The sequence below is a fragment of the Simochromis diagramma genome, unplaced genomic scaffold (assembly GCF_900408965.1).
Source record: "Simochromis diagramma unplaced genomic scaffold, fSimDia1.1 OVJJ01000802.1, whole genome shotgun sequence".
Taxonomy (NCBI): domain Eukaryota; kingdom Metazoa; phylum Chordata; class Actinopteri; order Cichliformes; family Cichlidae; genus Simochromis; species Simochromis diagramma.
Genome location: NW_024387492.1, coordinates 16,406,382 through 16,419,397, shown reverse-complemented (window position 1 = coordinate 16,419,397; position 13,016 = coordinate 16,406,382). Strand labels below are relative to the sequence as shown.

At 39.8% G+C, this 13,016-nt stretch overlaps 1 protein-coding gene and 1 non-coding gene across 7 annotated transcripts in view; both read right to left on the bottom strand.

The window, feature by feature from the left end:
• fmn1 (formin 1) overlaps positions 1-13,016 on the bottom strand; it is a 31,030-nt gene that overhangs the window by 10,778 nt on the left and 7,236 nt on the right. For 2 of the 6 annotated variants that reach the window (XM_040018291.1, XM_040018295.1), the window contains 7 exons: positions 11,564-11,742; positions 6,652-6,760; positions 6,163-6,189; positions 4,954-5,015; positions 3,044-3,729; positions 1,911-2,052; positions 1,477-1,564 (listed from right to left, as the gene is read on the bottom strand). In XM_040018291.1, coding sequence (XP_039874225.1) covers positions 1,477-1,564; positions 1,911-2,052; positions 3,044-3,729; positions 4,954-5,015; positions 6,163-6,189; positions 6,652-6,760; positions 11,564-11,742 — 1,293 coding nt within the window. Of the gene's footprint in view, positions 1-1,476; positions 1,565-1,910; positions 2,053-3,043; positions 3,730-4,953; positions 5,016-6,162; positions 6,190-6,651; positions 6,761-6,953; positions 9,289-11,563; positions 11,743-13,016 lie in introns of those variants that run through there. The other 4 variants (XM_040018293.1, XM_040018296.1, XM_040018292.1 and 1 more) reach the window with 4 other exon arrangements.
• trnay-gua lies at positions 2,269-2,356 on the bottom strand. The gene is given in 2 exon segments: positions 2,269-2,304; positions 2,320-2,356. It is a non-coding gene; the product is annotated as a tRNA-Tyr (tRNA).

The window sequence follows — 13,016 nt, the reverse complement described above, 5'->3', positions numbered from 1 at the left end:
AGAAATAACATGTCTATATGGTTAGAAACTGATCAGAAGGCAGTATACTGCAAAGGAAGAAATGCTTACTAGGCTTCATTCACAATATTCCTCCTAGTATTGATCATTTATTGCTGAAACAATAGTGATCGTGCATTTTGACTCATGTCAAAGTTCAGCGGACAAGAGTAGAGAAATTTATCATAGTACTCACATTCTAACACACTCAACCAGACAAATTCTAAAGATTGCGAAGGGAAGTGACAACGCTTTTCTAAAGTTGCTCTTCTGTATCAATGATGGATAATCAATACATATGATATCATAAACGTATCCATGGAAATACAAAAAAATAAATAAATAAAATGCATTGACAAAAAATTGGCTTTCATGCTCCTCTTCCTGAAAGACAGTCTACTGTTTGCTCCAAAGATTTTTCAGTTTTGGGTTAGAAATGCATATTGCCCATCTTGCTGACATTGTGGTGAGCGTTTGGGCCACTAATCCTACTTCAAATTCACCCCCAGCTCATATTCAGAGTGAAATACAGGGTACATTCTCTGTGACGCCGCGATTAAAGTCCAACCAAGGTTTATGTTCAGGGAGCTGTGGTTACCTGAATGTTTACTGCAGGTTCAAATTCTCAGACTGGCTGGGAAACCCAGCTAGTTTAGTGACCTACTGTAATCTATCTCTCATGTGATGGAAAAGATGATTACATGCACTTTGAGGATTTAACAGAGATGAGAATCTAAACGCTGTTCCAGAGGCTTTCCACCACAAGACGGTAAAAATTTGAAGATATATTTATTTATTTTGTTAACCTTTATTTATCTCAGAGAAAGGACTTGTGAAATTTAAAATCCCTTATGCAAGATTGTTCAAGACAGGCAGCAGCACCAATGTGTGTAAGCACCTATCCTTTATAAGCAAAATATACTTTAAATAATATGCCTGTTACATGTTTTACATTTTGACTGGTTATTGCATTTTGCCATCTTTTATATTTTACTAGAAAACTGTTTTGATTTTATTGTTATTTTACAGTTCTGCGTAAAAGTCTTGACCCTTCATTTCTTTATATTTGGCTCAGAAAATGTGAAAAATAGGTGCAGCGATTCTCTGACAAGAATTCCCATTGATAGCTGGCAGGCAATGTCACTGGTGGGACAATGCGTGGATGGCCAGTCCGGGCTCTGAGGAGGCCAATCCATGACTGATAGTGCTGTATTGTGTGCTTCTATTCAGTTATACTTTTACTGCACTGGCAGTTTGCTTGGGATCATTGTCATGCTGAACATGAAACCATTACCAATCAGATGCTTTCCAGTTGGCATTGCAAGTTCATGAGCACGACGATTCTGTTAAAAACAATGAAATTCAATTCACCTTTTTTTTTTAAAATTGGATCATGATAGAGTCCAGTTTTGCCTGTTATCAGTGTAGAAACAAAACGCTGTTTTCTTGCAGTACAATGAAGGAGTGAAATGACCTCACCTTGCTGAATATCTTTCATCTCAAGGTGGAGGCTTGATATGAGGATGCCCACAGCCTGAGAGCGTTTACCATCCAACAGTTTAATGATCTAAAACACACACAAACATGGTTACCATGACCACCTTACCAGTAGAAACCATTAGTGAGTCCTGGATAGAGAGCCTAGCATTTCATACCAGCGTTTCCATTTTCTCTTGTTTAAATGCTTCACTTCCTTCTTATATTTTACTAATGTGACTTGGTTTGTATTTTCCTCTTGCTTTAAAATCATAGTATTAAGAGCCATGATGTGGAGGAGTCTGTAAACCATGATGCATTACCCCCCTCTAGTGGACACATGCCATTAATATTGCAGCCTACATTTTCTTTAGCAATAGCTAAGGGATTCACAAGATGAATAAATGATAACATGATGACAGAAGTTAATTTCTTACCTTCTTAGGCTTAGCTTTTTTCTCATAAGTCTCTGACAGCGGTTTCCTCTTTGTCTGTGTGGTGGTTTTAGCAAAGAGATCTTCAAACTCACTGGCATCAATTAAGTTTGGCTCTTCCAGAATATTCCATAATGTGTTGTTACTGCGGGAGAGAGCAAAACAGTCTGTTTAAAAAACGAAGAAAAAAAAAAACAAAAACATCAAGTTGCTGATATGAGGCCATCTAAGCAATAAAGCAGGATTCATTAATTTATTATGATTCAATATAAAAATCCAGTCAGTATTTATGAGGTCCTATTAAGAGGTGTAGTGGAATAGCTGTTTGCGCGCTTCCTTTTATTTGGTGAAAACACAACACTCCTTCGAGCCGGATTCGAACCAGCGACCTAAGGATCTCCACTAGATACACCTACAGTCCTCCGCTCTACCAACTGAGCTATCGAAGGGTGATGAGTTTTAGGACGGCTCTTTCTCTCGAAAACTGCAGTTAGACGATAAAATGATGTAATCTCCAGAGCATGATGATTCTGGCTGTTTGCAACTTGTGGAGTCAACCCAGGTAATTTGATCGTGTTTTACAGCAGCTACAGACAGGCTGGATGTCCGCTCCCCTTGATCGTACCTCACCCACAATTCCGTTTATAACGTGGCCGGCCAATAATTTCCAGCCGTGAGGAGGAAACGGCAGTAAAACGTATCAGTTTCAGACTGCTCAGGGACTGTGCAGATCAGCTCTGTGGGCTGATTATGACATAAAACTCATGGCCTGTTCTCAGATCTGCTGTTTTGCCTGGATGGTCTTGTCTATAAAAGTTGGCCACGGAGTTTTGTGTATGGGGGTTTCTCCTGAATAGTCTTCCTACAGTGTTTTGCTTACTGCGTAAGCTCACTGAGCTACCTGCTTGTAAAGTTGCCAGGGGTGGACCAGTTAGATGTGGGGCGAGTTGTCCTGGGAACTTGGGCTGCCATAAGATTTGCAGTTCTGCCATATTCTGTATATAGAGGGATTTTTGTGCCAGAACTATTGTGGGTGAAATTGGTGCCACACATTTCAGGTGGCAGGCAGCCTGTCGTAAATGTTTAAGGAGTACAGACTTTCAATATGCTCTTACACACTTCTTGAGTGGACCTACTTGTTGTCCTGGATCTGAATTCTGTTCCAGTAAAGAGGCTTCATGGGTCGGGAAGGCTCCACTGCCGGTTTCCTGGGAGGTTTATCAACTCCAAGACCCAATGCTGGAGGAGGTGGAGGGAGCGATAACCCTGGCGTGGGTGGAGGAGGTGGAGGTGGGGGTAGTGGAGGGTCATTTGATGGCTGCATGTAGTTAATAGGTGGAGACGAACATGGTGGAGGTAGTGGAGGTGGAGGAGGAGGAGGAGGAGGAGAAGGAAAAACATCTGATTTAGCTGGTGATGCTGTCTGAGAAGGAGCTGGTGCTTGTTTTGAGCTACAAGGAGTTACAAGTGAAGAGGAGGAGGACAGTGTGCCTTCGATCTTGCCGGCAAAGCTGATGGAAGCAAGGTCCAACTTTTTGGGGGCCACCTTCTGCTGCTGAGAGCATGTACAGGTTCTCCCGGAACCTTCTTCATCCTGAGCAGTTTTGACAAATGTCTCCCGGTCGGTTTGAATGCAGACGGTGCGAAATGATTTGTGCAAAAAGTCATCTGCTGTAGACACAGCCACATCTTTAAGTTCCCCTTGACAGTGGGTCCCAACCTGGGAGAGTTTGTTCTGCAGCTCAGCAAGACTGAACTCCAGACGTGCAACATTTTCATCCTTTTCCAACCTCAGTCTGGAGAGTTCCTGATCATAGTCCTCCTGAAATAAATAATGTTGTCCAATTATTAATTAATAAACCTTAGTGATGATCATAATGATATCATTCACACTGATAAATCTAAAGCCAGCTCTGCAAGGCTGAACTTCAGCATACATTGTTAGGGTCCCTGGGTCGTCGACCCAGTGTTTTGTGTTTTTGGCTTTGCTTTATGGGTTTTAGGATTATTCTTAGTTTAGGTTCTCTGGGTGGAGTTTGAGTTTTAGTGTTCTGGTTTTCTGTCTGTGTTCCATAGTTGCTGTCTCCCCTGTCTGCAGTACCCCCACGTCCAGTCAGTGTCTGTGTCTGCCCTGGTCCCACGTCTCTGTTCCCTTTGTTATAGTGCTTGCTTGTGAGTCTGTGTTATGTTTCCTGTTTTACTTTGAAAGTCCATGTCTCATGTTAATGTGTCTGGTTTTGCTTCCCCTTGTCTCGTTAGGCCTGATTTGCCCCAGCTGTGTCTCCCTCCTGTTGCCCATTCCCTGATTACTCCCTCTGTGTATTTAAGCCCTGTGTTTCAGTTTGTCAGTGTCGTGATCTACTCTTATCTACCCTCACTTATGCGGTGTGTTTTTCCTGCCTGCGTTAATGTTTGTACTTTGGAAGTTTGTTACTTTGAGTTCAGCATTAAAGCTGTTTTTTTGAGTTCACGTCTGTCTCCGGAGTCTGCACTTTGGGTCCTTTTCCTGCCTGCACACAGCCGTTCCATAACATACATGAGGGATCATCAGTCTCTGAAGCAAAATTCAGAGAAACCTGTTTAGGTCATTTACCATCATCACCAAGATTTATGAGACTCCAACTAAAATTTGTTTACATATTCCACTGAAAATGTCGCAAAATACAAAAATCTTATCAGTCATATGGCCTCAGATCGCAATATGTTTTTGTGATAGTTCACACATTTACAGGGTTGCTGACAAACATTGAAAGGATTTTGTAGCTACCATCATTTAATTAAAAACAAATGTGCATTTGAGTCTATGATATATATACTCTCTCACTTTTAACAGAATAAAAGAAAACATTATTTATACATATTTTTCCAAGATGTGAAAACTGAAGTATCTTTTAAAATGTTGAAAAACAAGTGTGTATCTATGACTCAGCCCAAACTGGGACTGAACCAGGCAATGAGTGTGGTGGTAATACTGCAATGAAAGACTTTTTCTGTTTTTCTTCATGCAGTCATGGAAATTACCGTACAATCCCTCATCCTTACTGACCTTTAACTTCTCCAGCTCCTCTTTGCATTCTCTCTTCAGCTGCAGGAGAGCAGCCTGGTGCTCTGAGAAAAACAGATCCAAACATCATCAAAAAGTCTGTCTTTTTTAGAAAGCTTTATGATTTTAATGCTTTTTCTAGTAAAAGAAAAAAAAGTTGTTAATCATCACAAACTTAGTTTGTAAGAGTATTTTTATTCCTGTGAACGTAAGTCAGACTAGTGGCTGCTTACAACCCACGAAAGATGAAAACAATGCAACGTGTTACCACATGATGGCAGCAGAGTCCCAACTGTAAACTAGTACAGGCTCGCAGATTATAGAGGCTGGCATCTGTCTAAGCAAACATTTACAGCATCTGCTGTTAGATGACTGAGATAGTAAAAGGGCAGTTAGAAAGTATATTTACTGTAGGCTTCCTCACTGTGTCTACAGGGAGTGTATGTCAAGGGATATGGGCGTGTACACATGGTTTTGTCCCTGTTCAAACAGTGTTCGATAATCTTACTGATTACTGTGAAGTGGATAACAATTAACAAAGAAATTTTATCAACTCATCCATTAAAATACAAAAGCAAGCAGGAGTAGATTATGCCTTTAAAAATGCAAGTAAACTGTGATTTATAATCACAAACTATTCAGCAATTTTAGCCCCCTCCCCACCCCCAAAAAGACTACGGTGAGAGTACAGTGTGTAATTAAAGAACTGCTTTTACAGATGGAGTCAGACTGTAGATGTTTACACATTTGCGGGTGGAGTTCAGTTTACCTTTGCAATCGAGCTTGATATTACATCCACCACACTGTAAAGTAGCTAGACACTGCTTCTCTGTCATGCATATTCAATGTGTAGAATTTCACATAATAATAGTATTTCTATTTAGATTTTATTCTCTTTTTACTGTGAGGTGAATACCTTTCCTTAACAGTCTAACCAGCGTACGGTCACAGGAGGCTAAAGCCTGTCTATTCCATAGCAAAGAGGGGGTACGCTCACCCTGACAACCACAAACTTTTACAAAGCCCACTGAGAAACACCAGTTATTCCAACATGCATTGTTTCTGTGGGAGGAAAGTAGAGTCCTTGAAGAAAACCCACACAGGCAGAGGAGAACATGCAAACTGCACATGGAAAGGCCCCAGCCGAACAGGAGTAGCACTATAAACCAATCCATAATATTCACTTCATTAAATCCATTTCAGAGCCATTACCTTTAACTGCTGCTTCTTCTTTTGACACTAAAGTTCACATCATTCAACATGAAAAAAGAATTAATCATACTTCTATTTTTTTTAAAAGCCTTTAAACTGTTACCACATTTCCAGAATTCCCTTAAGATGTGTTTTTGTACATATTTGAATTCAAGCAAATTTTAAATGCTGTCAAAATGTGACCTGTATACACAAATTGTAAAAAAAAAAATGTGAGGAATCGAGTTTTATTTTTGTTCCTTCTGTTTAATTTTGTTTGACACATACTTCTGAATAACTTATTGGCAGCCCGATTAATATGAAGTTATTCATAGTACATATTGATGGAGTTACTTTCTTCAGCAGCATTAGCAAACCGTATGACACTGATAAACTGAAGAATAAACTTAGAAAGTAGAACTTGGAGAGGTGTAATGTTAATGTCCTGGGTTGATTTATGTGGAGTAATGTTTTCATGCCAAGTTATGACATGCATATATTAGTCTGTACCTGCTTCTGTGTACTTCAGCCCAACTTTTTCTTCCTTAAGAGGTGGCCACACAGCTTGTAGGCGACCAGGAGTTCGTTCCTCTCCTTCACCTGGGCTCGATGTCTCTGACTATGAGTGAGAAAATTGACAGTAGATATTATTAATGACAGAATTAATAACAGAAGTTGCAGCTACATTGTAAAAATGACTGATGAATTGTGATTAAAAACACACACAACGCTCAGAATTGCTTTGTTTTTTTATTTTTAGCCTGATTTAATCTTAAAAAGTAACAAAAATCACAGAGAAGACTAATTCGTACTTTGTCATCAGGTGGGTCCTTCTCAGGAGTCTTACTTGAGGTTCTCTCAAAAAGTGTTTTAAGTACATCTTTATCATTTCTTATCTTCTTCCTCAATGCCTCCAGGACAACTTTATCTCCTGGGTCCTTTTTTAAAGGCTTTGGTGTGAAGAAGGCCTTGAAGGCATCAAAAGCTGCCTCTGCACTGGACATGGAAGGTTTTGTAAGTTCACATGATTCTGAAACCTCTGTATTTTTATTTGTTTCTGGTTCTTTCTTCTCCTCCTCTTGGCTATCTTCACTTCCATTCACCCTTGTTTCATTCCGGTCTCCCTCAGCCTCCAACACCTCCTTCTCATCTCCTCTCTTTTCCCGACTCAGAAACTGAGAGATCTGGTCTAAGATGCTCCCTGGAACTTTGGTGTCCTTCTGCTTCTCTGTGAAATCTGCCCCTCGTCCTCCCACAGGAGATGGCTTAATGTGGGCCATGGTGTCATGCTCTGGTCCAGTGACCCCCTTCCTTAGGACCCTAAGGCCGCTGAAGAGAGCTGGGACCTGGATCTGCTTGTCTGCGGGGGAGCTCGGGGAGAAGGTGGCTCTGCTGAAGGTGGAGTCAGGTGGAGGATTATTAGTTGCAGATTTTATTGTCATCTCTGGCAAATTATCCTTTAGGCTGGGAAGATGGGGGGGTGAGTTGGGAGTCTCTGAATTTGCATCTCTTGTCTCCTCCTCTTCAGTTTCATCCAAGATCTGTTCCAGCTCTTCAAGCGCGGGTCCTGTTCGAGTCACAGTTATCACTACATGTTTACTTTTCAATGGCCCAGTGTTTCCACATATCTGTGGATCAAAATCCATGTCTGAAGTGGAAGTAATTGTGTCAGAATCTTCCTGGCAGTGTTCCCTTTGAGCATTTTCATTGCTGTTTTCAGTATCCTCCGTGGCACTGATGGATACAACACAATCACCATCAGTATCCATGCAGTCAATTGAAATGTGTTGACAATTTGTCTGCAGAGATTCATTTAAGGCCCTTTCATCCAGTGGATTCTGTGATATGTGACAACCCTCTTTGCTGCAGCCATTAACTTTGTGTTCATCTGACAGGTTATTCTGGTCATGATTTGTTGCAAAGCTCTGTTTCTCGAGGCCTTTTTCAGTATTTACAGCCACGCTTTGCTGCTCGGTTACTTTATAATGACTCCTCTCCCCCTCTGTTATGTCTGAGTCATTTCCTTTTTCCCTCAAGCTTGAATTTCCCAGTGAGTTAGAGGTCTTTTCCTCTGCATGACGCAATATAACATATGACAAAAAATCACTAGAATGCTCGAGAGCATCTGTAAAGTCCACATCCCCATTTTTCTTCAGATCACCACTGATATCTTCCTGCACCATGTCTTCAGTTTCTCCCCCAGAGAGGTTCCTAAAAATTTCCAGGGTGGCTTCGGGCTGCTCCATTTACTGCAAGTCACAGGTGAAGTTATCCAGAATATAGTGAGTAGGAAGTGCTAGAGAAACTCGACTGCTAATAGTTAGACTTCAGTTTAGCATGCAGCACTTCTTTACGTGGTTCCGGTATCATGCAGTGTCAGATTATAATCAATAAACAAATGCTAGCAATGTTTGAGTTAATTAAAGTCTTATTCCTGAAAATCCAACCTGTTTTTGTGCCCCTGTTTGTCGAAAAGAAACAAGCATATCCACGCTGTGTTTTAACAGTGCCTTTTTGCCTTTCCAAAGTGCTAATTTTCCAAACCTAAAATTGGAAGTAGTTGTTAGTCACTCAGACTGGCCAATGGCAAGAGAGAAATCCAGTCATGGAAAAAAAAGGTTTCCAAGCTCAGCTCCATGGCTCTGTGGTGGAGTGACTCAGCTCAGCCACATTTGAAGTTAAGTTCCAGCTCCTTTTTCACTCCGGCTCTTCTGTACCTGCTATAGTAGTTTACAGAGCAGCACCTTGGACATCATCCTGTGGATTGTCACAGAGTAATTGGAAACAGATGGTGTGTCCAGCCGTTGTTTCCGACAACACCCTGACATCCGTGAGCCGTATGGCAAAGGAAGCCACGCAGAACAGATGGAGGAGCACCACACCCAGAGCTGAAGGAGGGTAAATAGGACTGCCAGGGATCACTTGCTAAATGCTTGGCCTGTAAATCCACAGTTACAGGGAGGTCTCTCAATTCCCCTGCAGGTACACAGCAATGCTTGGCTAATCTGGGCATCCCAGCGGGTCTAACCCCACCTACACGGCACTGTTAATCAGCTCATATTGAAACTTGCATACAGGATCAATCGACAGAGAAGGTTTGTTTAAAGTTTCGGGAAACGAAAAGTGAAAATAGTGACAGTTTTCACTTGAATGTTTTAGTTAGAGTATTCTGAAACTTGATCTATAAATAAAATAGTTGCATAAATTGAATAAATAAGCAGAGAATAGTAAGTAGGTTTGAAATAACATTCAAGTTGGTGACACAGATCCAAACAAAACAAGGTAATAAGCAGGGAAAGTCACCAAATGGCCATAATTAAATCAGCAAACAAATATGCTGTTAAAATATATGTCTAAAAAAAGCAAAAACAACTAATTATCTTAAATAAAATTAAAAATTAGGTAGTAGAGTTAATGACCACTATCTTCATACTAATATCTTCACTACTATTAGTACTGGGTAGATTGCTTAACACAAAATATCAAAATAAGAGTCCAAACTTCCTCCTTTGTGTTTGAGTTATTGTTAGCTCTTGGGATCCACCCTTATTTACTTTGAATGTTATCAGAGGCAACAGGTTAGTGACAAACCTCATCTGTGATAACATCTTTACTGTATCAAATTACACTGTGTACATTTCTCTAATAGATATCGTACTCCATATGTTTGATGCGTGCCTACACACCCTGCAATGAGTTCTTAATAGGGCTATACTAAAGCTTATGAATACTAATAAGGTGGTTTTTTGCATTAATTTGGTGAGGGACACTGTGGCCTTTATGTGAGTTTGTATGTTTATGAAACAGGAATGCATCCATAAAATCCTGTGAGATTAAAAATCATCTAGCTTCATGCTGAACAACTACAGTGTGTGCTGGATTATAAATCTCCAGGCTGTAATATAAATTAGGACTGTACTGACTGCTACAGTTCACTGCGTCCACAACAGAAGGAATAGATAAGATAAGATAAGATAAGATACCTTTATTAGTCCCACAAGGGAAAATTAGCTTCAATCACACAACTAAACAAAATATTTAAAGCTTAAATTAAATGATTGCATTGTAGTCCTCTAAATGTATAAAATAGAATCAGTTTCCGCTTTCAAGTGGATGCACAAAACTCACTGAAAATGGTGAGCCACTTAAAATCAGCCACTTGGGTTACACACACAGTGACATTAGTGACTCTGCAGTTGGATGAGTCCCAGATAAAGGGTATAAGAAGAGCACATCAATAAACAGACTATTGGCCTGCTTGCAAGTGGCAGTGACAGCTATATATTACTGCATATTGTTGCTGAACATATGCATTTGTTTTTCATCCCATGTAAATTACATCTTCAAAGTATTATAGCACCTTCAGTGTGAACAGTTTGGGGGCATTGGGGGGAATAGATGGAAAGTTCTTTGTGACACATGTGGTGGGAACAACATGTGTAATATGTACAATACCCCATTACAGAAGTAACCACATGCTAATTTCAGTGATTCTTTCAATTCTTCATATTCTGTTCGGTAAACTTTTCTTTTAATCTTAAACAGAACACCTGTCTGTCCCAGATGATTTCCTGCCTGTTTCTCTCTGCTTTACTCTTTTCTCTTCATACTGTCAAATAAAGATTCAAAATGCCAAAACAATTAAATAAAACTTCAAATATTTTCAGCAAAGTTAGTCATGCACGCACACAGAAGGAAGGAAGTATTCAATTTATTAGTGCTTATCGTCTCTCCTACAATGCACTTACAGAGTTGCGTTAAATCCCTTCTATTATGCAACTACAGGGAACACAGAGCTCTTTGTAGCCCTGGACTGGCTCATGAGGCTGGGATTTACACAGTTGTGAAGCAAGGACAAGTTCATTGCCATAGTGATGCAGCACTGACTGATGCAGACGGGGATTTATTTCAGGAAGGTTTACAGAGAACAACGGCACTGAAATTAGATTAAGGCATCACAATAACGGCACTTAGACTCTTTGTAACTTTTCGCACATGCAGAATGAAGAGTGTGTGCAGTATGTTGAAATTAAATTACGTTCTGGGAAAAACAGCTTTCGTATTCTTGCACAGTGAGCCGTTAATCGCAGCAGTTAACCGCACTCTCAATGCAACTGAGGTAAAAATATTTTCCCACTGATTTATTTTTGCTCTTAAATATAGAGCACAGACTGCAAGTAATAAAGTATTCTGAGTCTGATTCTGAGCTAGTAGAGCTCCATGCTTACATGCCTCACTCTCCTAATGCCATATACAGAACACAGCCTCTTGATCCTACAACTGACATACCAGTGCCATTAATACTTTGCAAAAGTGGCTGCTGTTTTCAACTGCTCCATCATCATCATCATCCACCTTTAGACTCTAAGACTCTGTGCTGTGTTGAGATGAGCTCAGAGCACATACTTTTCATTCTACTCACCCTCAAATCCTGGGGCACAGGTGTGGGTGTGGGTGTGTCAGTGATGTCATCATCGGGGGCAGTGATGCGCAGGAAATCAATGTGTTTGGGTCTGGATGGATCGGAAAGTGACCTGCAGATAGAGAGAGACTCCTCGATCTCCTGCTGCCAGATCTCCTCCTGCCTCTGCAGAGCTTCATCTGGAGAAAAGATACCTTGTATTAGTTTTGGAAGCAAATTAGGCTGTCTTAGTTTATTGTAGGTCTTTTAATATCACAGGTAGAGAGCTCATTTTAAACTTTGAAGCCCAACTAATTTTGCACACCACTGGCAAATGCTGCATGTTAAGCTTTAGTGTCACCATGAGGATGTAACAAAGAACTTCAGCTAAGAAATCTTACATTAACCTTTAGCATTTCATAAACAAGACAAAATTTCACTCCTGCTCTATGAGGAATTAAGCGCTGATTGATTCTTTATGCAAATGAGCAAATTCAACAACCATTAAAAGTAGTCTAGAGAGGAAGAGAAGGTTTTATGCAGCTTCATAATTTGAATTTAAATTTAAAGATGTTCCAGAGTTTCCACAACATGATGAATGCTTATCAGTATATAACCAAGACTGCCACTCTGAACTGTTTTAATCCCACATTGGTCCATATAATAATGGTTCTCACAGACTTCAGGAAAGGTCAGGAAAGGAAAAATACCAGATTCAGTAAAAGGCAGCTGTGTGTGTGTTTACATTAATTTCCTCCATCAAGGGTGGCGATTAAGCCAATGATTAAGGAAGTATTCAAATACTGAGCCACGACAGTGAAAAATTACAAATAAAAACCAACATTTAAAATTTTATTAGAAAATAATCAATCAAATGTACCTAAAGTTAAAAAGTGGGAGTGCTCAGTGCCGAAAAACACAGACATACATTGTCTGATGTATTAATGGAAAATATAATTTTACAGTTTGTACTTAGTTTAGGTGGGGCTGATTTTTATATCAATTATTATATATAACTCTAATTATTATTATAAAATGTATTGCTGTTATTATAGTTTTATAATTTTTTATATGTTCTGTTTGCAAAAATCTCAACCTGTAAAGTGATAAAACATACAATTTAGTGGAAATGAAAGTAAAACATTATGTAGAAAACAAAGCAAAACAGTAATGCACAGGGCAAATATCTCAACAGTGTATTTAAACACAGATCTTAAGTAAATGCATTAATGATAGCTTGACTGTAGTAAATGTGTGAGTATACTTTCAGATAAAAATGCTATCAGAAACACTTGTGTCACTTTCAGAGGACACATAACCGTTCCAGAACATTAAACCGCTTATAGAAATGTGCTATCGCCCCGAGTTTGACCACACTGAACAGAAAACTGGATTTATGAAGATAACCCCCAGAAGGCTCTGAATGTCTTTCTTCTCCTCTCACTAATCGCCGTCCTCCACACATTGGTTGTAT